This window comes from Camelus ferus, chromosome 6, assembly GCF_009834535.1.
Source record: "Camelus ferus isolate YT-003-E chromosome 6, BCGSAC_Cfer_1.0, whole genome shotgun sequence".
Classification (NCBI taxonomy): Eukaryota; Metazoa; Chordata; class Mammalia; order Artiodactyla; family Camelidae; genus Camelus; species Camelus ferus.
Window position 1 is genome coordinate 28811769 of NC_045701.1, and position 25174 is coordinate 28836942.

The 25174-nt window shown below is 44.2% G+C and overlaps 2 protein-coding genes across 13 annotated transcripts in view; one reads left to right on the forward strand and one right to left on the reverse strand.

Moving 5' to 3' along the window:
• RYR3 (ryanodine receptor 3) overlaps positions 1–800 on the forward strand; it is a 499181-nt gene extending 498381 nt beyond the window's left edge. For all 12 annotated transcript variants that reach the window (XM_032481566.1, XM_032481567.1, XM_032481577.1 and 9 more), the window contains one exon: positions 185–800. In XM_032481566.1, coding sequence (XP_032337457.1) covers positions 185–280 — 96 coding nt within the window. In that variant the 3' untranslated portion in view covers positions 281–800. The remainder of the gene's footprint in view (positions 1–184) is intronic.
• A 502-nt stretch (positions 801–1302) lies between these two features.
• AVEN (apoptosis and caspase activation inhibitor) overlaps positions 1303–25174 on the reverse strand; it is a 153257-nt gene continuing 129385 nt past the window's right edge. Inside the window, exons 3-6 of the mRNA XM_032481588.1 lie at positions 10953–11023; positions 5547–5642; positions 2571–2931; positions 1303–1773 (exon numbers count right to left, since the gene is read on the reverse strand). Coding sequence (XP_032337479.1) covers positions 1658–1773; positions 2571–2931; positions 5547–5642; positions 10953–11023 — 644 coding nt within the window. The 3' untranslated portion in view covers positions 1303–1657. The remainder of the gene's footprint in view (positions 1774–2570; positions 2932–5546; positions 5643–10952; positions 11024–25174) is intronic.

Below are 25174 nucleotides of genomic sequence, written 5' to 3' on the forward strand. Positions count from 1 at the left end.
GTCGGGGTGCCAGGAGAGAGGAAAAGTGAGTTTTTGCCCCCAAAAGAGCCTGGGAATAGAGCAAGAAAGAACGTGTCCGTCAGGCCTCATGTAAACCCATGTCAGTATTCCTAAAGGAAGACATAAACTGGGGTTTACCTTCCTATGGTTTAAAAAGACGCCCACTTTGTTCCCATTATTTCAGGAATCTTACGTCTGGAAGATGTACCAGGAAAGGTGCTGGGATTTCTTCCCGGCTGGCGACTGCTTCCGGAAACAGTACGAAGATCAGCTTGGATAAACGCGCATGAGAGAAGCCGCCGCCGTTCTGGACGGCCAACTCCTAGTGAAATACTGGACGGCCAACTCCTAGTGAAATAAAAGCCTTCTCTTACAGTCCTGCAACATCTTTGAACAGGGACGTTTCCTAAATGCCCCCCCCCCCCCCGACAAGAAAGTGTGTGTGTTACAAAGCTGAAGTTTGGGAATTGACTTGGCTTTTTGTGCCTAACGGACGTCCATGGTGGGAGATAACCTGTGGTTGTCAAAAACGTTAAAGTGACAAAGCACCAAGGATGCTCTCGTTGAATGCCTTCCGGTTTGAATGAGTTTGCTGGGATGGCATCACTGAGGGCAGGGCTGGAGGGTCTGACGTCTTGAATGTCACATGACAGTCTCCCACTAGTGACTCAGGTGGTCTGAGCTACAAAAAAAAAATCATTTTAACTGCAGTCTCATTTCTCCCATGGTACTTGCTCGTGAATGTATCCAGAATCAGCTTGAAAAGCTTTAAGCAGTTAAAGTAGAAAAAAAAAAAAAAAGAAAGAAAAGCCACCACTTTGTCGACACTGAAATATCGATTAAGTGCCTTAAAACCTCTTTAGAGGTAGCTATGCAAGTTTTTATGTTTATGTTCGAGATGGACAGTTCCATTAATTAGTTGTGTTGATCTTCTGTCTTACTTTATGAAACGGCACTTGAAGGTTATTCATATACTTTTTTTTTTTCCAGTAACAGCTTGTCAACTGCTGTTATTAGAAGAAAAATACTGTACTGAACCATCCAGGAAAATCTCAATCTTACGCCGAATTGAGTAATGCTTTCTGGTCCCCTGTAAAGTAGTGGAGCTGCTGTGTTTAGGTGACTCTCTTTAAATAAAATGAAGCGCCCACTGCAATAAAGTAATACGCACCCATCCGTTGGTTTGGCCTCTTGTAATGCACCACCTTCTGGAGGATTTACAACCACACTGTGACTGCTGGGAAAAGGGGCACATGACAAATAGCCTAAAGGTTCCCTGCACAAGAAAGGAAAAGCAATCCGCAGACCAGCATTTGTTTATTTTGGCCAAATGCATGCCTGGTTGCTTGGGACGCTTCTCTTTATGAGCGCACCTGCTCTTTATCGCACAGTGAGAGGAAGAAACAAGGGCCTTAACATCTCCCGCCCTTAAGAAATCTACCCAATTACTAAGCCAGAGAACAAATACAATGAGCCTCTTAAATGTATTCTGTTGGATGCTGCTGAACAGAGGTAGGCGTTACCGCACTAAGCATGACGGACACACTGGCTCGGGGCGTGCGTGGCAGCCAGCTGTTCTTGGACAGCCTGGGGCCCTCCTGCACAAGGCAGCCCAAGTTGGCTTCAGGTACTTTTTCTGTCTGTTTTTCTTTTGTTATTAGGAAATCATGCTGTCCAGCCAGTCTTCAAGCTCTTCCTCGGTAACACTTTTTGATATACTTGGTTGCTTCGACTCCACGTTCTTTTCCTCCAACACGGATGCTCTTGCAGGATCTGAGAAAATGAAAGCAGTGTGAACACCTTCACGTTAGCCCCCCAGTTGAGGGGTAGAGCTTCCCTGGGGTTTGCTCCATGGCATAAATCAGCCCTGATATTGCTCACAGTAAGGGGAAATGCTCTTGTTATTCTACTCCCTAGAAGATCTAATAATATCTAAACAAACTAATAAATGGGGTTGAGATTTGCTCTTCTATTTATTTGGATGCTGAATTTCCCAGTTCACTAGTTTTTTGGGTTTTTTTTTTTTAAGGATCAATAGCTGAGTTTTCTTTTTACTATCGTAGCAATCCTGCAGAGCCACTAAGAGTGAATGTGGCGAATGGACAAGGCGGTTGTTCGCCTCTCCATGTCACGTGGGCCACCATCTCGCAGAACACACACAGGTGCAGAAGTGTCCTCCTGCAAAAGTAAGATCCAAACAGCAAGCAAGAAGCACGCAGAGAGTCTCGCTCAACCGGCCTGTTCAGACTGTCGATTGAAAGGTCTGCGGCTGTACAGCTGAGGCCGAGAGGATCTAAATGCCTGTTTATGGCACGAGTTCAATCTGCAGCCCAGGTTTAATACTGCAGGCAGGCAGTATGGAAGGCCGGTTTATTGAGCGAGAGCAGTGTTGTCAGAAAGGTCAGCTCAGAGGGAAGCGGAGATGTGTGCACAGAAATAGATGTCAGTGGACGAGGCCAGATCGATGCCCGACACTGATGGAGATGTGCAGGGATGTGAGGCCGGTGGGGATGTCCGCACAGAAACACCAGCGGCAGGAAGAGGGAGTGGGAAGAAAACGAAAGCCCTACCTTTTTCTTCTTGGGCTGCTTCCCCATCTTTCTCGGATCCCAGGTCCTGAGCTGTCTGGTCTGATGAGAGGTCACCTCCCTCTTTTACAGGCGCATCTAAATTAAGCAGCAGATCCAGCTCTTCTTCCAAATGGTCCACTGCCGACAGCAGCAGGGTAGCAGGGTTCTGCGGACCCTGGGAAGGGCCGGGTCCTGGGTGACCTTTACCCGGGTAGGTGGCACAGCCAGCAGCGGCGGATTTCAGCTCAGAGAGGGACCCCTTTCCTCCAGGCCCCAAGGGCCCCTTTAACTGCTTCCCTAGTCCCTTGCCATCATCATTTCTCTTTGGTTTCACCTGAGGAAGCTCTAAAGGCAGGGCGGTCTGAAAGAGAAGCACAGTTGAGTTAAAAACAAGAGTCCTACCATACTTGCTCAAGCAAAAACGAAAGCTAAGGAAGCCATCAGACTGGGTGGACTGGGAAACTCAGCTCAGACAGGAAGTTCACGAAGTGTCTCCATTAGGGGGGTAAATGTGGGAGACCTCACGGAAACACAACGGGGAGGCTGCGCCCCCCACTGGGCCCCCCTCAGCTATGTGCTAACTGGCTCAGAGCTGACATCAAGAGGGCTGGGCGTTCCTGTCACCAGCTGGAGAACAGACGGCCCCATGGGGCTATGTGAGTGTGTACCTAAGCCTGCAACGAGCCAGACAGCTGTAGAGGCACCAAGAAGTAATCAGCACCTCAGATCTGTTCACTGGACCAAAATGCAGGAATAGCAAGGTGAAGGGACAGATTCACCCAGGAGAAAAGAGAACGACTGTCACTAACATTAGTTGAGGAAAAACTGCCAGACCCAAAAGAAAACATTCTATTCGATGACGTGTAAGAAGTCCAAAAACAGGCAGCACCCATCTTTAGTACGAGAGGTCAGGATGGTGGTTTCGGGGAGGCAGTGCCTCGGCGGGGGGGGGGGGGGGGGGGGGGGGGTGTCCTGGGTGTTGGCAGTACTCTGATCCTGGATCTTGGTGCTGATTCCATGGTTATAAAGACTCGTGTGTGCGCTCTTCCGCATGTTATAATTTAGTAAAGTTACACTCCCCAGGTGACTGATGTAGAGGAAGGCCGAGAACCACGGTTCTGGGGCAGACCTGGGGTGACTAGCCTGGCATCAGCGTGGGCGGGGCCAGGAGGAGGTTCAGCCACTGTTGGAGGCATCGCCCCCTCACTTGTACATTTAAGCATCCTGAGCAGATCCAGTTTGCTAGTGACTCCTTAGGACTTTCAGGACAGTATGACTTTACACACAAACTTAGAATATTCGTCCAGCATTCTCAGTGAGCGGGCAGGGCAAAGCTGGGATGCGGTTCCCTGTTCTAATCCTGGAATCATTAATTCAGTTGGTCTGGATTCGCTGTCTGGTATTTTTTGTTAACTCCCCTAGTGATTCTAAGGAGCAAAAACAGTTGAGACTAACTGCTCCACATCACTGGGGGTGGGGGTGGGGGGTTTAAAACTATTTAACCAGGTTTTTAAAGTTACTGCAGTTGTTTTGTATCTTTCCTCTAAGGCCTGCCACTGCCGACATCCATCACTTTCAAAGGCTCACATTTCCCGTTTCTCTCCTGAGTGCTGGGGCCCCCATCACCTCATCTCAGTGTTTCCCTGAAGTGTTCTGTTAACCACTGCTCACTGTGTGAGAGCAAACCAGGCGTGTCAGAACTTCGACCATCTCTGGACACTCAGAGGAAAAATCAGACTTACCCAATCACAAAGACAGTCCCAAACACCCCCAAATATTCTTAAGCCCCAGGGTGATTCCCCAACAGAGGCAAATGACATCCTACTCCTCCGCTCCACTCCTAAGTGTCCTCCAGCCCTGAATTCTGCGTGCTGCCCTAAATTTGAAGATGAGTGCTTGCCATGGAAACACCATTGGCAGGGTAACTAATTCATGACTTTGCTCAACTGGAGCATCACGTTCAGTAGCAAAACAAAATTGGTCATTTTAGTTGCTGGGATTCTATTTAAAATTAGTACTGCCCATAGTTTCACTTTTTTAAAAAATCCAATCAAGCCACAATTAAATTTCAAAGTTCCTTATGATATAGCCCTTGGGCCCCCCCTCCCTCTTAGCCGTCTTACACTGATACCTCCCCAAATTTGTATTTCCAGCCCTTAATTCTCAACTATAAATGTCTATACCCAATTGATACTTTCACTTTGCTATCTCAAACACAAACCCGTAATGTCCAAACCTCACCCTGACACTAGCTACCACGGAGTCGCACAGGTTGGAAAACCTAGAAGATGTCTTTGCAGCTCCCTCTCCATTTCCAGTATCTCACTAAGTCCTGTTAATTTTAGTTGTGCAGTGCCTCTTCGTAAAGTCCAGTTCTCTGCCATCATTACTCTGGTCCAGGCTGTGGTATTACTCACCTGGACTGTGCAGTCGCGTCCGAATTTGCCTCCCCTCATCTACTCTTGCACGGACGTCCACTTGCCGACCTACCTATAAACACAGCCACCCGCATACAGCCCGCTCTGCGTTCTGCAGTCAGAGTGTTCTCTGCTTCTGTCATCACTACTGGCTAATGCCGGTCTGCTAATGCCGGTCTGATTGGGCCACTCTTCCTTAAATCCCAGCTCAGAAGCTCTTCTACTTTGGATCTCAGCCTGTCTGTCCCTTCTTCAGGAAAGCCATTCATAATCACGCCACAGTAGACTGGGTTCACTATTACACATTCTTCTAGCCCACTGAAATCACCTTCACAGGACTTAGCACAACTTGATAATTTGATTAATACCCAACTTTCCCAATGGGTTACGCTGCGTGAGGGCAGGAACCACATCTGTCTGTCCACCCCTGTCACCCCAGGGCCCAGCACGGAGCCCGGCACACAGAAAGGGGTCTGAGACACCCTGCAGGGGCACACCTTCCCCCCTTTCCTCTCCTGCTATAGCCCACACCAGCTTCAAGATGCCGTCAGGGTCTTACCTGAACCAATTCAGCAGCAATGTTGAGTCGGAGCGAGAGAGGCAGCTCTTGAAGGGCTCGCGCCAGTGACTCACAGTCCACGTAGAATGCTGGATTCTATATTAAAAAAACAGAAAGACGGATTGATCAAGAGGATTGCGTACGGTCTTTCAGGAATAAAAGCACACAAGGTGATAGGAAGTAACTGTAAATAAATCATCCATCACTTTTTAGCTGGGAGGCATCAGCTCATAAATCACACATGCTATGGTTGTAATTTCTATCATCTCTGCATTAAAATAAACCCGACCAAAACCAGCCCCTGGAGCCATAGGTTGTCAGAGCAGCAGCAGGGTCGTGATCGTCCCACATCAAGACTGCGTGGAACCCTGGAAACTACAGGTTTCTTGGAATTACTAGAAAATTCAAAGCATTTAGTGAAATCTCACTGGACGTTGTCTTACAAATTCAGATGGCAGACCTCCAGGAGAGCAGGGAGGAGCTGTCCGGGCGGTGGGATGGGCTGACCGGCACAGCCCAAGGAGCCCGTGAGGTACACGTCTCTCTTCCAACCAGCAAGCAGAGCGTGGAAACGTACCCTCCGGCCGGCAGCGCTCTGCGTGAGGCCAACACTGTACGCTCCACGCTCCCTCTGACTCCCTTCCCGTTCACAGAAGCAAAGTCCTGTCCAGAAATGACCTCCCAAACTGACTGTATTTGAGAAAACATTCCAGATTGTAACATGACCCCTAACAGGGGCTTCTAGGTGCCCTGGCCACCCAAGAGAAGAAAAAACCTAAAAGGTGGTTACAATGACCTCACGTTAGAGGCAGACACCACCAACCACCCCGTCTAGGGACTGTCACGGGCCCAGGCAGAACCGCGTCTTACGTGACAATCACTGACTTCAAATGAGAAGAAAATCCAGGGTCACCTCATCTCCATTCCACTGTAAAGATGTCTTGGGTAGATGGGTTGATAGTGACTGGAGTCGGGGCGTCAGTCCTGGTGGGCTCAAGGGGAGCCCCAACACTAAATCCAGACCGGCTCTAACCCCCGAGCCCCACGACAGGAGCCACAGGGCTCCGTGAAGCCACGGAGCTTCCCAACCACCCTGCTGAAATCTCCCGGAGACCGCTAGCTCTTAGGTCAGCAACTGGAAGAAAGGAACTGACATCTAAAAACAGAGACAGTAGTTAGGGGACAAGACGGAGGCTAATAAAGCCCCAATAAGAACACGGGGAATTCAGTCCCTGTGCAGGTCTCTCCTCAGTCCTGCACTCGGCACATCCTGTGCGTGATCAAGGTCAGGCCAGCCTTTGTTTCCAAGTTTGGAGAGACCCTCTCAAACCACTAGAGAGGTGTGATCCTGAACGCTCGGCACATGGGTAAGTCACCACATGACAAACGACATCTCACCCTTCCCACGGCCAAGGTGTCTGCAAGGTCACACGCATACACACACGTGTATGGAAGAGCGGGGACCCTCCCTCCTCCATGCCCGCCAGCCACTCATGGCTGCTCTCTCCGCTCTCTAGAGAAGGACCCTGAGGCATGATATGGCCTGGCCAGAAGGGCCCAAACTTCCTCTGCCCCTTTTGCATCCTGTGCAACACGACTACAGGTAAATCGTGAATAATGGAAAGTCTGCGAGACCCGGGGACTGGTCGGGCTGTGCTTGTGTGCCGAGCCCTGAACGACGGACCTCCAGCTACTGCAGTGTCCCCCCTCCCCACGTTCCTAACTTCCACCCACCACCCAAGGCCCAGCTGACAGGGCACCGCCTCCAGGAGGCCCTCCAGACACTTCAGCCCAGCACAGTGATTTCTCCTTAACCCCTTACAGGAGTCCCAGAGCCTAGAACCTACCATCAAATGCCACTGTGTAAGAAGACATCCCCTTTTCTGTCACCAGCTTGTCCCCTAAAGGGCTAAAGCTGAGGGCCTGAGATATAAAGCGAGCTGAAATGAATTGCTTATAATAGTAAAGAGTGAAAGACAGGTGTAATTGGAATAACCACCATAAATTAGGTTTTTTACTACATGTTTTAAAATAACTGGTGGGTCATCTTTGCCTGGGGAGCCCCGTCCCCACAGCCACCTGGCCAACCCTGATGGTCACTGTACCCCTGGAGCACTCAGCCTGGCCTCGGAGCGGGGACACCCCAGCGCCCCCTCTCCTGCAGGCTTGACTGTGAGAACAAGCCCGCCAGCCCACCTCTGTCATTAGTGTGCACAGAACTCGGTCTGGGTGGTGAGAATCCATAATCCTGAAGGTTCCTCTCTGTCCAGGAACCCAGTCGGGCTCTGAGTCTCAGCATCTGTGCAAAGGCACACCGCTGGGTGAGAAAAGAACCTGCTAGGAACCCCACTTACAGCTTTAATCAGACCATTCCACCTTCCTCGGGAGCTACGGTTCTCACTGCCGACATGCATTTGGGACTCGGGGACCACGGGTCCACTTTAAGCACAGGTGCCCAAATGAAGCAGCTCCCTGGAGGAGGTTGGGCAGCGCTCCGTGACCCAGGTTCCCAGCATCACTCCGAACCGGCCTCTCTGGGGGTGGGCCTGGGAGTCTGGGCCTCGAGAAGCCAGGTGTTCAGGAACCACCGCACATCACCCAGCCCTCGGCAGCTGCTCGAGGGAGCTCTACTGAGTAAATGTCACTACATCCACAAAAACAAAAAATGGAATGAAAAATAAAAAAGCTTCAAGTGATTTAAAATAATAATAGATATGTTTTTCACCCTAAGAAGTTCTCCGCCCACCTATTTCTTCCCTGCATGCCCCTACATTGTCCAAAGGACAGATCTGAAAACCCCACTCCCCTGTGCTAGGGGGGTCACCATGGCGGAAGCAGGGACCCTCACTGCCAGGCCGCGTCCCCTTCACCCCGCCCATGAGCCACAAAGGTGTGAAAGCAAGTCACAGCCACGGTGCCCCCTTTGAGGACCTCCGCCACGACCCACTGTCAAACTCTTCATTGTCTTGTCGCTGGTTGCACTGGCGACTGACAGAGGAGTGCATGAGGAACAAACATATATAATTTTAAATTCTTATCCTTTTTCTCTCTCAAGGAAGCAAAAAGAAAGAGAACCCAGTGAGGAGTTAAGTGGGACACAAACAGTTCTTATAGCAAAATGATGAATTCAGTCTTAGCTGCGTCCTACTGAAAACTTAAGAGCAAAATACTCACAACCAAGCTTGCCTTCTTTCACTCCATCACTCACCACCACTCACCCAGTCACCAGGCTGGAAAGCTTAGCACCACTGCAAGTCTTTCTTGTCCTCATGTCTCATATCTGGCCCGTGACACAATCTACCTCGTCCCCAGCTGAAGTCCCACTGGTCAGTGAACCATCTTCCCCTCTCCGTGCCCCACACTGTCAGGCCCTCGCCCCTTCCCATTCGTCCAGCATAATACCCTCGCCTACCTGGTTCCCCTGCCTCCAACCTCTTACCTCTTCAACCCCTCCCTCCCAATACTGCCGGGGTCAAACCTAACCACTTCCATTGCCCATTTCTTGCTAAACAAAACTTTTGTTAACAAATAAGAGTAGTAATAAGAGCTAACTCTGAGTGTTCCCTGCGTGTCAGGAACTGCACGGAAGGCCTTTTATTTAGAATCTAATTTGATCCTCATTACAACTCTGAGTTCTATTTTATTACTAGGTCCATTTTACAGATGAGAAAACAGGAGAAGGAAAGAATGTTGCCCAGGTCATGCAACTGGGATTTACACTCAGGTTTGTGTCTCCCAAGTCTATGTTCTAACCCACATGCAAAACTGCTCCCAGAAAAAAGAAAGACCAAACTGCTGGTACTAAGAGGCCCAGACCTACCCTTGAAGCCTCCTCTTCTGAGAACACCACACTCCAACTACACGCCAGCACCACTCCCAGCTCTGAGCACAGCCTGGTCTTTGAGATCTCATCGTTCTCCTGTTCCTCCAGGACCATCTCGTTCTCCCGGTGGTCCATCAGAACCACAATCATCCACCAAGGCCCATTCAATGGTCTTCTCCCCAAGGTCCTATTCTCCATCACTTCCAGCTCAAAGTAGCTTTCTCCCGCAGTATTATGTTCATTCGTTTATTATACCACTATTTTAGGCTGCATTCTTTTTCATCTATCATGTAAATAGTTACCGATCACCCACTACGTGTCAGCCACTGTGCTACGGTAAGGGGCCGTGTGTGTGTAAGGGGCCTGGGGCGATCGACGAGCACGGTCTCTGTCTCGTTCATCTCTGAATAAGCTGCGTCTAATAAAAGGTCTCATAAAGAACAAGGGCTCAGTGTCTTGATGAATGAAGAACCTCAGAATCATTTGAAACCCTCAGGACAACTGAAATGTTCTGATAGCCAACGCGGTTCCAAGGAGTGAAATGGGAGATGTTTGGCTTTCACTGAGTTCCTCGACGATCTCTGTTCATCTGTTTTCACCTTGACCTACAATTCCAAGCTGTACTCAGGGATGTGACTACGCGGACTCCAGCAAAGAGATATTTTTAATTCCCAACTTTCTCTGCATTGTAATACATACTCTTTGTAAAGTGGCAGACAGTCATTTTACAAGTTACTTCCCTCCCCTCTGTCTTTATGATAAGTCAGGGTCCATCCCAAACCACTCACTGTAAGACCAGCCTGCCTGGGGGGTGCGAGCCACCTACTGTGTGTATCCTGAGCTGACAGCAGGCTGGGGAGGGGGGTGCCGCACCCCACCCCGTCAGATCTGCTGCTCAGCCTCCTGTGGGCAGGCTGCCTGGCCCCTGCACCGGACAGTACACTCTAGCCCCCGAGTCAGGGAGTGCATGACAAGCCACCAGTCATCCTCTGTGCATCTTAAAAGGGCAAGGATACCTGTTGTCTCTCACATGGAAAGAATCAGTGAAATCCTCCTTGGAGAATCATCAAAACTCCTTGGGAAGAAAATACATTAGGAACACAAGGCAAATAAAGCATGTGGGATTTAAGGATTCACTGAAAGACTTCTGTGATATTTGCTCTTATTTTATAGCTTTACTCTCCTACTTATAGAAAAAGTTATTTAAAATGAAGAAGCTATGGTGTTCCTACCTAACACCAAAAACAGTGTGGGAGGGAAAAAAAAAACGAATGTTCAACCCTAAGGAGAGTTTTCAGAGAAACGGAAAAGAAGGCCAGATGGCAAAATCATCCACTCAAAATCATGGCTACGCACGCCCGGCCCTGCACCCGCGGCTGCGTGCGTGGTTCACACAGACGGCCGGTATCGCACCCAGGACCTGCATGATCTAAGCTCCCTGGGAATTTTCTGAGCAATTTAGGTCAGAGACAAAACTGAACGTGAAGGAGCTGCCTCGTTTCTGTGGGGCGACGCCGTCTCAACAACACTGTGAGAGTGCAGAGGAGGCGCCAGCCCCCACCGACGGCAGACCCTCACCTTACCTGTTTGGGACATGAAACGTCACCATCCCACTCCTTCTCCTCAGCAAACCGGAACTGCGAGAAGGAGTCCCCTGGGAATAGAAAAAAAAAAAAACACACATACCATTTTATGCCACAGTCAAGGCAAACACTCAGCTCTCTAAATCTCCCCTTTGGGAGTAAAAATGCCATTTCTGAAGCACTGATCACCCGGAACACAGTGGCAGCATCCGAGAGAAGGTCCTGGCTTGCGCATCCTCACACGGCACGCCGGGCGCAGGGCACACCCGACAATACAGCTGGTGACCGTGCTGTTTCATCCAGCTCTCAGCGGGCCACTGTCCTACAAGCTCCCTGAGAAACATCTAGACAGCCCAGGTCTGCAGACGTGGCCAGCTACCCACGCTTGGCATCTTTGCCTCTCATCTGCTCAGTGTATGCAAGGGAACTTCTATTTATGGTCTGGGGCAGGGGACACAACAGAGAAGGAAGGAGAAGAACAAAACTAAAGGAAAGCAGTTCTCGACAGACCCACGACATGACAGACTCACCATCTCTCTCTGAGGTGGGGTTACCAACCTCAATCATCTCTCCAAAAGCCACCTGGTTAGAATGTCAAATGCAAAATCAAACTCGAAGAACATGCATGAGATTAGTTCACGTGAATCACGGGGCACTGCTCTGAGCTCTTGGAACAAAGGAAAAGGAATCACGATAAACCAGCAGGACAGATGACGCTGTCCAGCAAGCTTTGACACAGGGCTTATTTTGTGAATGTGCACTTATCTGGTTATTTGTATTAAGAACAGCTAATTTAGAAATGAAGAATTATTTCTCCACCTCGCTTTCAGGAGTCTCCAAAACGTGGTCCCGCCTCATTAACCCACATTTACTTCCTATTTCTTCAGACTTTCAGTCAGCCCTTTGTTCACATCCTACACATACCTCATTTTCCATCCTATCCTCATTTCTTTTTTAATCTTTCCCCTGGTCTAGAAAACCTGCACTCTTCTCCTCATTCATATCCTATTTATACTTCAAGACTCAGGGACAGGCCCACTTCCTCCTCCTCTGACACCTCTCAGGTTACTTAACCAGAGAATCTATTCTTTATTTCTAACTTAAAAGAGAGGAAAAAGAAGTGAAGAATTCCAATTAAAGAGAAAGATAAAATCAGAACCCACACCATACCCCCGGCATTTACAAAACACATAGATCACACCTTAACACTGGACAAGATCAAATTCAAGGTAAAAAAGACCAAGAACATCACTCTTTATCATGAGAAAGGGAAAAATCACTACCCTTTGTGCCAAATTAATGTGATCCCTCAAAATTATGATAGAAAGGAGCTGAATAATATTTATAAGGTCTTGTCTGTGCCTGTGGATGTAAGTGTATGTGTACATGTACATACTGTGATTAGATGGGGGTACTTCCCTTATAAATATCTGTGCAATATTAATATTTTAAAAGGACTATAGAAAGGCTACAAAAAAGCCCCTAAAAACCCGAAAATGTAATAGTCCAAGAAACCATATTTGCTAATGATAAACATTTGCAGCACATATAGGCAAAGAGCCTCTCTCTTACAAAAGAAGAGCTTTTGCAAATTAATCAGAACAAAGCACCTAGGTGGTAAACAGGAAAAGGGGAGAGAATAAAAAATGCAAGCAGTTAATATAATGTGAAATAAATAATGAATAAATTAAAAATCAATCTGGTAGATTTTTAAAACTTAGTCTTTTCAAAACAAAAACCAAAACCAAAATAAAACAAAACTTGGTCAAACAATGCCTTATTCAATAGTGTTATTTTTGGCATGCCTGAACTTCTACATTATAAATGATCCTATGATTGCACACATCTTATAATATGTAATCAGCACAAGATAACAGTGATGCCCTGAGGCATGCTATATGTATTTATTTTTGATATCCAAATATTCAACTTCAAATACAGGTAAGATTCCAACAGTGGCTAAAGAGCTTGTTGCAAAGCAATTCTCTTTGCTGGAAACAAGTAGGAACACTGGGACAGACACACAAAAATCTATCTGAAGACATTAGAGAGGTACCGAGGCAGCAAGGAAGTGAGGGACAAAGGTCCTAGAGAGAACAGAAGCACAGGGAGGTAAGTCTAACGTTTAGAACTGCTTTTCCCTCTAAGGCATTTGTTAGTTTCCAAGGTGATGCCCGAGAGACTAAAAAACTGAGCATAAATTAACAACCAGGAGGCTGTGAAGCTGCAGAAGAGTTTCTGCTAGTCCTATGGCACTGGGTGGACAAAAACTGGAGTTCAGGGTCCAGGGGTGAGGCCCCTGATAACCACATCTCAGAATGAGGAACAGGCCAGCCTCCCAAAGCACGAGGCAAAGCAGTGAATCAGCTCAATTTCTGATTCTGACTACAAGAAGCGAAAGATAAATTCTTTTGGGGGGAAAATGACATCAATAGCCTAGAATTATCTCTAGCATATTTTATACACAGTGCCCAAAATTCATTAAAAGCCATCAGGTATATCAGGAGATAAGACCAAAATAACAGAAAACCAAGAGAGAGGAGAAAACAAACAAATAAAAAATAAGAGACAATAGGGGAAAAAATTCCACAAAGGTTAACACGCTGGAGTTACCAGTCACGCATTTTGTGATTTTGCAATATAAACAACTCAAAAACAGGAAACCTATAAAAATGACAGTGACACTCATGAGGTAATTTTTCACTCATACAAAATATACACATAAAAACACAAAGAAAAGAAAAAAATGTTTGAGAAAAGTAAGATACTTTGAACACGTTTTGTTTACAAAAATGAAACTCCACAAGAAGACAATTTTTGAATCTTAATAAATAAAGCATAGAGAGGCTAGTTTGGGGGAAAAAAAGCTGGTTAAATAACTATTAAAGAATGCCAAGCTCCAGACTTGTCAAGATTATGAATCCTAGAATCAAGAGTACTTCTGGAAAACGTTACCAAATTCTTCTTGAGTTATGTGGAGATGTGTACAAAAACAATGGGGGTATTAGGCAACGGGCTGCTCCTACATCCTGTACATCAAACAGTGGGACGTGCAGAAACAAGTGGAGACCTTCTTTAAGGCAGGACGGTACATTAACAATACATTCGAACAGACTCACAGACATAGTAAACGATCTTATGGTTACCAGAAAGGAGGTGGGAAGGGATAAATTTGGGAGCTTGAGACTTGCAAATGTTAGCCACTGTATATAAAACTAGATTTTTAAAAAGTTTCTTCTCTGTAGCACAGGGAACTATATTCAATATCTTGTAATAACCTTTAATGAAAAAGAATATGAAAATGAATATACGTATGTATATGCGTGACTGGGACATTGTGCTGTACATCAGAAATTGACACATTGTAACTGATTGTACTTCAACTTAAAAAAAAAAAAAAAAAACAATGCATTCAACCCTGCTCCTGCTTTATTTGCTTGCTGAGAGAGGTCCTGGTCTCTTACACTAATATGAAGAAGTGTAGAATGGAAACCAGGAAGGAACAGGGACGGCCAACTATTGTTGACAATGGAACAAACATGGTGAAGCGTGAGTGCCTTTGGAGTCATAGGTGTTCGAAGTTTTGGTCACACTCACCAGCTGTGTGTTCAGAAAGTAAGTAGAGCGCAGTGTAATGAACAGAACCAGAAATCATTAAAGGAGCCTAGCGCTTTCTTCCTCCTCCTCCTTTAGCCGAAGACTGATTTCATGATGTCTAAGAGGCTGTGGAACTACCTCACTGGGTACTTGTACAATATCCTCAAACAAGACGGAGGAGCAGCTAGTGTCTGTTATGTAGGCTGCTTGAACAATGGTAACAGAAATCCCATAATATCCCACTTTGCAGACAGGACTACCAAAGAGGCCGGCCTGCTAAGTCCAATGATTGTTTATTAGGAAGTAATTTATTCACTAGAATCTGCTAAAAAAAAAAAAAAAAAGGGTGGAGGGAGGGGATTTAAATGAAACTGATGTACCTTGAGAGCTCACATTTTTCCTACATGATAAAAAGTCTTATGTCATTCTATTCCAGCAACAGTGCTAAAGATGGTGTGTGCGCCATGAAAGCTGAGACACAGCTGATAACTGAAACAATTCTGTTGTATCTTGAAAGTCATCAACATTGCTCTACTGCCATATTTCTGGAGCCAGAATTAATGACGGATTTTCTCAATCAACTAATTGTGTGAAGCAGCAAAAATGTTAGAAAGTGAGGTACATGATCTTGAGTATGCTTCTGCAAATAGAACGTTTCAAGCAGTGCACGATGCTTCAGTGCTGGGGATTCCTTCAATGAAACTCATGATCATCAAACAAATCTCCAAGTCTTAGGGTTCATGAGGAGATAAGGCTTCACCTGACCCATTACCCTAGTCTTTATCTAGTTACTAACACAGAGGACAACAAGCTTAGGTACCACTGCCCTCAATAGTATTCTGTTCTGGCAGAACCAGCCCGCCAGCATGGTGCTCCCCTCCCTACCCCAGCCAAGCTACCATCTGTCCAGTATCACAAACATGGAGCACAGTGTAGTGGTGGCAGGAACAACCTAACAGCAGGCAGGGGTGAGAAATTAGAATGTCTGTATAATGTCAAAATAAATCTGGCTACCAAACACTTATATAGTAACACTGGAACAGTTCTGCTGAAATTTCAGATTTTTTTTCATGTATTCCAACACGTCCATTCTATGACAGTGATATTTAGCTTTAGCTTCAGCCGAATATGATTTAATGCTTGATATTTTGGCCAAAATGCATATTTGGTGTGCCTCCAAAATTCAGTTAGTGATATTCTATGAGGTCATTGTAAAAACACAGTAGTTTAGGAGGGTGGGTATAGCTCAGTGTAGAGCATGTGCTCAGCATGCATGAGGTCCTGGGTTCAATCCCCAGTCCCACCAGTTAAAAAAACAAACAAACAGTAGTTTATGCAATGTACAGCATGGTGACTATAGTTAATAATATGGTATTGCATAACTGCAGGTTGCTAAGAGAATAGATCTTAAAAGTTCTCATTGCAAGAAAAAATATTTTAACTATGTATGGTGATGGATATTAACCAGACTTACTGTGGCAATCATTTTGCAATATATATAAATACTGACTCATTATATTGTACACCTGAAACTAATGTTATATGTCAATTATACCTTAATTTAAAAAAGATGCCCATTATCTCTACAGTTACATGAAAAGATCAAGTTTTAGTACAGCATAAATAAGATATACACACACACACACACATATATGCACATACTGTTATACACATACACCTGCGTATATATCACAAAAATACTACACATGCATAGAAATAAGTCGAGATTATTATATACCTATTTTAAGGATGACTCTCTCTCAGAGGGCAGGATTGAAGGAGACTTTTCCTTTCTGCATAATACATTTCCCAGTTGCATTTTCCTTTGTAAACAACAAGCACATGTTATTGTTGGAACTGAGCCAAACAGAAGTAAGGAAATCTAGAAAAAAGCTGAAATTCCTTAAGAGGGAAGACCACCTCAGAATGCATTTAAGACAAAACAGCCACAGCTCTCAAAAGCCAGAACACCAGACATCACTCAGTGTAACCGCCGCTTTATAGAATAAAGAACCTCAGGTCCAGAGATGCTCAAGGGCCGGACCAGCCAGTTAATGGCTGGACACCACGACCTCCTGGCTCCTAACACTTACTATTACACCTATAACTAATAAAGCTCTTTCCACCATTCCCACCAGGCTTCTCAGCTATCTGAGTTCCTGAAAACAAAAACAGATACTCAATAAATATTTTATAACATTTGATATGCTCGTCTTTGAGATGTTTACAATGTTTGAAGATAGGAAAATCCAAACTCAACAACAAAGAATTCTTCATTTTAGGAAAGGAATCATTTCAGGGGTTCCTTTAAATAAGTACTATTTAAAAAATAAATGTCTTTAGAGAACCCTAGGTACTCTAACAGTGGTAGCATCAGAGGAATGAAGGAGACGTGCCAGCTGTCGCAGCATGGTAACACCCAGGATTCTCACTCGGCCTGATTTCTCAAGCCCGTCTAACATGTCTCATGATCAGTGACAAAGTGGACACTAAACTTACTAGAATTCCACAAAACCAACATATTTTCCAAAAACTTACCAGCTAGTCATAGATCACACAGCTTTGGATTTTAGTCTTACCCCTTCGGCCACATTAGACCTCAGCCAGGTAAAAGAACTTAACCACAGAGCTCTCCAGTGGAAGCTCAGGTAGATCACAAAGGGACGCTCTTTCTCTGGGCAAAGAGAAACCTGCAAAGACGTTCAGTTTCAACACTACAGATCAGATGTACGCAAAGAATGAGCGTGAAGGATGGAAAATGTGCCCAAGGCTCATCATACGCAGTTCCAATGACTTGGGAGTGGCAATTTCCGTAAGTAACATCTGTCCTACGTATTTGGATCTGTTCCTTGTAAAATTGGCCCAGACCATTGTGGTGCATCCTTTCAGAAGCCAACTCTAGAAAGCAAGACGGGTGTGAGTACTACATTTTAAGCTCCATTTTCCTGGCTTTCCTGTATCACAATCGCCTTCCTTTATGTCCCCCACAGCCCTTAGACTATGCCCTCAACCAGGCCACCGTGTCTATGGGAAATCACTAACAAACTTTATAGGTTGACAAGTTCACAGTCTTCATAGAAAGAGAATGTGTCCCCCTGGTCAACACAATGGCTGCTGTAGAAAATGAAACGTACCCTCTCTTCCGTTCGAATTTCTCTATCCCATCTAGGAGAGATGGCATATTTTGAAGGTCAAGGTGGGTCCTAAATCCACAGGCTGACGCAGATCAATCCAGGGACGATGCACAGTTCAGCCTACAGGACAGAACAAGCCCTTGGCACCCCTAGCTCCCACGGACGAGCCTTTCTGGATGCAGGTGTCAAGCACTTCAACATTTACCCTGAAGGCAACAGCTAACGACACTTCGGCCTTTGTGAGGAAGACTATACAAGCCACTATGGTGATGAATAAAAAAGTTAGGTTGAGCCCAAAGAACAAGAGAGGTAAGAAAACTATCTCCTCCTGCTCAATAGTGACTTCTAATTAGATTTCTCACCAGGTGTGGGGCCCCCAAGGCCCCTGAGCATCAAGTATCCACATTGAGCGCTACATAATAGGATGTGCCTCTCTTCCCAGCGCCCCTAATGTGTTGTTTCCCCATCTGCATGGATTATGTTGAAGGAAAAGCCAAACACACTTGGGTACCATAAAAGGGTTCTAGGCTTTATGAGCAAAGGATGATGAGGACATTCTGGAATTTAGAATCCAGCTGGTTTTCCCCCAAATAGTTGGTGAGTATTCTGTGTTAACCCTGTACCACAGCAGACAATCTAGTCAAACTTCTCAGATCAGTTACTTCCCGAAACAAGACCAACATCAAACCCTGGCACAGAACTCCAAGATGAGAGCAAATGTTAAGACCGGGCTGAATAAATAAAAGAATAGGGATATTAATCTTCAGACGGACAATGAACTCATAAGACCCTAGAACTGATCTGTAGTAAAATGGTGTCAGTGAAGATTATGTCTGGCTGCACATAACAGAGATGTGAGAAACTACGCTTCAACAAAATACAAGGTTGTATTTCTGTCAGCTACGTGAAGTTGCGACTTGGGTGGTCAAAGGTTAGTAGGGTGGCCCAGGCTCCTTCCAGTTCACTGCTCTGCCACTCCCAGGAGGCCCTTCTTGCTGTGATCCAAGATGACAGCCACCAAAACTCCAGACAGCAAGATGGAAGAAGAGTTGGAGGAAAAAAGGCCAAAGGTCTGCACCACCTGTCTGTTAAGCTTTCCTGGAAACTGCCACGGGACATTTCCATCATTCCTCTCTTGGCCAGAACAGGATCTATCATTTTATCAAGCCACAAGGATCACAGGAGAATGGATTTCTTCCCAGATGGCTGTGTGCCCAGGAAACACTCAGGGGTTCAAGGAGGAAAAGGGAGAATGAATATAGGGTGGGGAAGCAACTAATCTCTGTGACAAATTACCAGAGGGTCCTACCCAAGAGGAAGGTAGTTAATAAGGGTCAGTTGCTAGTTAGTGACTGTACTCACCCAACTATGAGTTGTCTCCAATTATTTCAGGGAAATATTTGTAACATCCAAACTACTCAAACTGTAATTAAAATTAATTTTAGACAATACATGCCTTTCAACATTTTTTTCCAATTCTGTTATGAAGTGACTGTGGGATGAAATTCTCATTTCCAGCACAATGCAAGGTCTTTTGACCAAAACAAACACTGTTTACTACCCTTCTCAGGGGAAATGGGCATAATGTGAAGTTAAGCAAGAACAACTCAGGAGTAACAATTCATTTATTAAATTTATTCATTTTTCTCATCTTTCACATATTTTTTGGCACAACTACATGCCAAACACGATTGGGTGCTAATAATACAGAGAAGACACACTGCCTGTTCTCCTTGCTCTCAAATCCTGAGTTGAACGAGACAAGAGAGAAGTATCAAACAAAACAAAACAAAACAAAGAATAACAACAAAAGAAATTGAAAGGAAATTTAAAATCCTTCCCCAAAGCTGTAGAAGGGTTTGCACTCTCTCTTTGTTTTAAACATACAGACACATATAATTATATACTTACGGTGTTAATTTCCTCAAAAAAGATTTAGCCCACCGAACAGCTTATTTGTTTTTTATTTATAACATATCTGACACCCAAGATGTTGACTTTGTTGGTTATCACAGCCGGTGAAAACCATCAAAAATATGATCTAAGATTCCAGGTCTAATACCTTAAGTAGCAGGCTGCCGTCCAATGCCATCAGCAGTCTGGCAAAGACATACAATTCGCTTCCAGAGGGAAGAGATGAGAAAGGAAAGCTAGATCAATGCCAAATTGTCATTATCTGGAAAACAGCCTGGATCTGCAGGAAGCTGCTCAAATTCAAACACACACTCAAACACACTTTCAGTGCAGCCGTCCAAGAAAAGCACAGCCCCACTGGGACAATGACACTGTCCTTTCCACGGGTCACTGCAAAATGCTCAGTAGCTTGGTCCCACAGAGGAGTCAAACTTTTCCTGAATTTCCTGGCCTGTCATCCACTCCTCACTCTTTCAAAAAAGTACTCAGTATAGGAAAGAAAATGAAAGTCTGTCTATCCCTATGATCTCTTACATCTCTCAAACATAGTATTAGTTCTACCTTAATCTATCTGTTTTCTTCTTGCAACTAAAGTTCTCCATCAAGGTTAACGTTAAACAAAATCTCCAAACACTGTAATCCCATGCTGAGGCAGGAGGCTCAAAGCATGCCCTCAGACAATACTGTGGGGTTTTTGAGAGAAAATGAACCCTTTTCTATCAGGAATATAAGAGTGCTTTCAGTTTGTTGTTTACTGGCTAAATGTATGCCAAAGTCTCATATTTAAAGAGTATGTCCTTGCATTTCTTTACACTAATAATGAATCAACAGAAAAAGAAAGTAAAGAAACAATCCCCTTTAAAATAGCACCCAAAGTAATAAAATACCTAGGAGTAAATCTAACCAAGGAGGTAAAAGACTTATACACGGAAAACTATAAAACATTGATGAAGGAAATTAAAAAAGACTTTAAAAATGGAAAGAAATCTCATGCTCCTGGATTAGAATAATCAATATTGTTAAAATGATCATACTGCCCAAGGCAATCTACAGATTTAATGCAATCCCTATCAAATTACCCAGGACATATTTCACAGAACTAGAACAAATCATAGTAAAATTTATATGGAACCACAAAAGGCCCAGAATTGCCAAAGCATTACTGAGGAAAAAGAAAGAGTCTAGAGGAATAACTCTCCCAGACTTCAGACAATACTATAGAGCTACAGTCATCAAGACAGCATGGTATTGGTACAAAAACAGACATATAGACCAATGCAACAGAATACAGAGCCCAGAAATGAACCCACAAACTTTTGGTCAACAAATTTTCGACAAAGGAGGCAAGAATATACAATGGAATAATGACAGTCTCTTCAGCAAATGGTGTTGGGAAAACTGGACAGCAACATGTAAATCAATGAAGCTAGAACACTCCCTTATGCCATACACAAAAATCAACTCAAAATGGATCAAAGACTTAAACATAAGACAAGATACAATAAACCTCCTAGAAGAAAATATAGGCAAAACATTATCTGACATACATCTCAAAAATGCTCCCCTAGGGCAGTCTACCCAAGCAATAGAAATAAAAGCAAGAATAAACAAATGGGACTTAATGAAACTTACAAGCTTCTGCACAGCAAAGGAAACCATAAGTAAAACAAAAAGACAAACTACAGAATGGGAGAAAATTTTTGCAAATGAAACCAACAAAGGCTTGATCTCCTGAATATATAAGCAGCTCATATGACTTAATAAGAAAAGAACAAACAACCCAATCCAAAAATGGGCAGAAGACCTAAACAAGCAATTCTCCAAGGAAGAAATACAAATGATCAATAGGAACATGAAAAAATGCTCAATATCACTATCAGAGAAATGCAAATCAAAACTACAATGAGGTATCACCTCACACCAGTCAGAATGGCCATCATTCAAAAGTCCACAAATGACAAATGCTGGAGAGGCTGTGGAGAAAAGGGAACCCTCCTTCACTGCTGGTGGGAATGCAGTTTGGTGCAGCCACTGTGGAAAACAGTATGGAGATTCCTCAAAAGACTAGGAATAGACTTACCACATGACCCAGGAATCCTGCTCCTGTGCATAGATCCAGAAGGAACCCTATTTCAAAATGACACCTGCACCCCAATGTTCATGAAGCAGCACTATTTACAATAGTCAAGACATGGAAACAGCCTAAATGTCCATCAACAGATGACTGGATAAAGATGCTGTGGTGTATTTATACAACGGAATACTATTTAGCCATAAAAACTGACAACATAATGCCATTTGCAGCAACATGGATGTTCCTGGAAAATGTCATTCTAAGTGAAGACAGAAAGAGAAAGAAAAATACCATAAGAGAGCGCTCATATGTGGAATCTAAAAAAACAAAGGAACAACAACAACAAAAAAAACATAAAACAGAAACAGACTCATAGACAAAGAATACAAACTTGTGGTTGCCAGGGGGACGGGGGTGGAAAGGGACTGGGATTTCAAAATGTAGAATAGATAAACAAGATTGTACTGTGTAGCACAGGGAAACATATACAGGATCTTGTGGTGGCTCACAGCAAAAGACAATGTGACAATGAATGTATGTATGTTTATGTATAACTGAAAAATTGTGCTCTACACTGGAATTTGACACAACATTGTACTATGACTATAACTCAATAAAAAAAAATAATAAAATAAAAAAGAAAGAAAGAAAGAATAAGTCTTACCCATTATCTTTGATTTGTCTCATTTTCTTACTATAAACTCAGCTCGGTTCACCGTAATTCTGATACTAATTCACATCTTAGTATAAAATCCAAATTCACATCCACACCTTTAGCTGCTGACTGCTCTTCTCTACTTCTAGTTTCTACTCTCACTTATAAGATTCTATAAAACCTTTTAATTTTAAAATAATCATATAAAGTTTTTCCTAATAGAATTCCCTGCTCATAAGCACCATCTTCATAAAATCTCCAAGTGAGCAGCTCTGGCAAGCACGAGTTAACACCCAAACTGAAGACAGGAGACCTTTCATCGATAGACTTTCACTGGCGTCAACTCACGGCAGCAACATGGAGCCTGCGGAAGTCAGTTTTGGTGAACTTCTTCATGTCCCAGATTCCTTTTGTTTTGAAACTCTTAATCAAGCTTTTGTGTACACGTGGAGCGAGCCTGGTAGGGCAGTGTCTCCCCAGAGGAAGCCCATGCGCAGAGGCCTCCAGACAGAGGGAGGTCCAGCCATGAGGAGCAGAAGGCAGGCCAGTGGGACCCCCGCGTGGTGAGGGGTGAGGAGGCGAGAGGAGACCGAAGAGAAGGCTGGGGCCTACCTCTCTGTGATCAGCATTCTTCAACCACGAGTATTCCACAAGGATACCCAGGCCTAGTGGAACTCAACTAGTCCTAATTCCTGTCCATTAAACACATTTTCACGTGAGTACCCACACACGCACTGACTCTCAAATGACAGCTATCTTCCCCGTTTACAGATTAAACAATACGAAACAGTAAAAAACTAAATAAAATAGCAAGGTCTGTCAAACGGTCGCCTCCAAAACAAAGAGGGTGGAAGATGCAGAAGCTCTCCTTGTCTGCACAGGGCACTGCGTTGCTCTAGCTAACAATTCTGTGGCTGGATGCCAGTGCCCGCCCGCCCCGCACCGCACTGCAGAGCCATTCTTGAGAAGCAGGAATCCAAATAAGCAGTGAAGGAATTTGGTAAGCTATCCTAACTAGTTTGGGCAAAGGAAAACCTCTATGCCTAAGAACATGCCACTTCCCTAATGACCATCCGGGGTCGCTAATCTGGAAAGCAGACCTTTACATCGTCAGTGATAGAAGGAACAGGAGACGTTGTGAGAGACAGAATGATCCTGGGGAGCACACACCACACCTAATAACACCATCAGCCCGTCTCCTGTTCCAGATCGGCCGCGAGGTGACGTTCACCCGCCTGGCTCTGTTCCTGCTCTGAGATGCCCACAGGGTCTAACGCAGGCGTCTGACGTTGGCTACTGAACCCCGTCTCCGAGACTTTAGCAATTTAAGACACAGTTGTTCTGATTGGCACCTTTCCCGATCCAATCCCTAACTATGAGCCTCGGCCTCTGTTTTGACCACATTTAACTTCCAGCCTTCCCAAGTCTGCCATTTCACTTGGTAAATAGCCATTTCATGGCTGTTTTCCCTCCTCAAATAGACAGATGGCCAGTACATATTTTGATGATAGTTGACAAGTATATAATGCTTAAGTGTGGCACAAGGAAACAGAAAAAGCCTGTTTGTTTTTACTGAACAAATTTCGATGGGCACTTTTTTGGGTCCTGGCAGTACTGATGTGAATTGTAAGTGCTGCTTTTACTGGAAAGTCCCAAGTTGCCTTATATTAGATGGATCTGTTTGAGAAAGTCAGTAGTAAGGGTGTTGATACTCATTATTTACACATGCCTTAGAGTGTACTTGGCTTTCTTTTATCTCACGTTTCCATTGCACATCTAAACAACAGCTGGGTTTTAAGAAAATCTGATAGACAAAAACATAAAATTATAGGACAGTAATTTGAGAAGTTGAACTATGAACCATGATAAATGGATTCACTTAGATACTGAGCCCCTGACATAATTAAAATGTGACTGAATTTCCAAAAGCTTCACTTAAAACTTTTCAGAGTATGTTTATTGTTAACTGGGAGGAACATCAGTGGATTATCTACATAGAAACATCTGTTGTTTGGATGCTATCTCTACAGTGTTCCCAGTGTGATGATCATGTTTGTGTTTTTCTGCATACTCAAAATAAATATTTTACTTTTCATGGGTATTGTCAAAAGTAGCAATATTTTTTTTCAAGGTTTCAAAACCCAAAGTAGAATTTGCACTAGTGAACTATCGGAGTACTCTCTCTAAATCATCAGCATATCTCTTATGTTTTAAGAGTACGATGAGGGTAATAAATGTTTGTGTTTTTGCTATTTTGAAGCAAGAATTAATCTTCTAAATCTTTTTACAACCACCATATGAGAAACTGGCTAGGCAAGGTGCCAGTGGAATGAATCTGTTTACCAAATTCCATTTGGCAAGTTTTAGCAATTATTTTTGACATAATTAACCAGCTCCATTTCAGGTTTGCTGTCTTTCCAGGAGATGCCAGTGGGCAGAATTCAGCAAGTTAATGGCCTATTTGTTTTAAACACTCACACCTGCAAATTTAGCCCCCCATCTGCGGCTTTCTGCATATTAACTAAATGGCACGCTTTTTTTTTTTAAACTTTGGTCTCTTCTTCTAAAGTGTAAGGTCTCTTTTTAATAATATAACAATAATATTATCATATGTAAAACAGCAGGAATTTTAAAATCATAATATTACCAAATACACAGACAATATTTAAATATCCCCATAAAATGTTCTGGGTTTCTTTGGGGGAGGGAGGGATGAGTGGCTTTTATAGTCCATGTATTCAAACCATAATCCAAATAAATTCCCACAGTGGTGATAGCTGATGTCTCCTAAATCTTTCTAATATTCATAGCATTTTGTTGAAGAAACCAGAGCATCTGACCTGTTGGT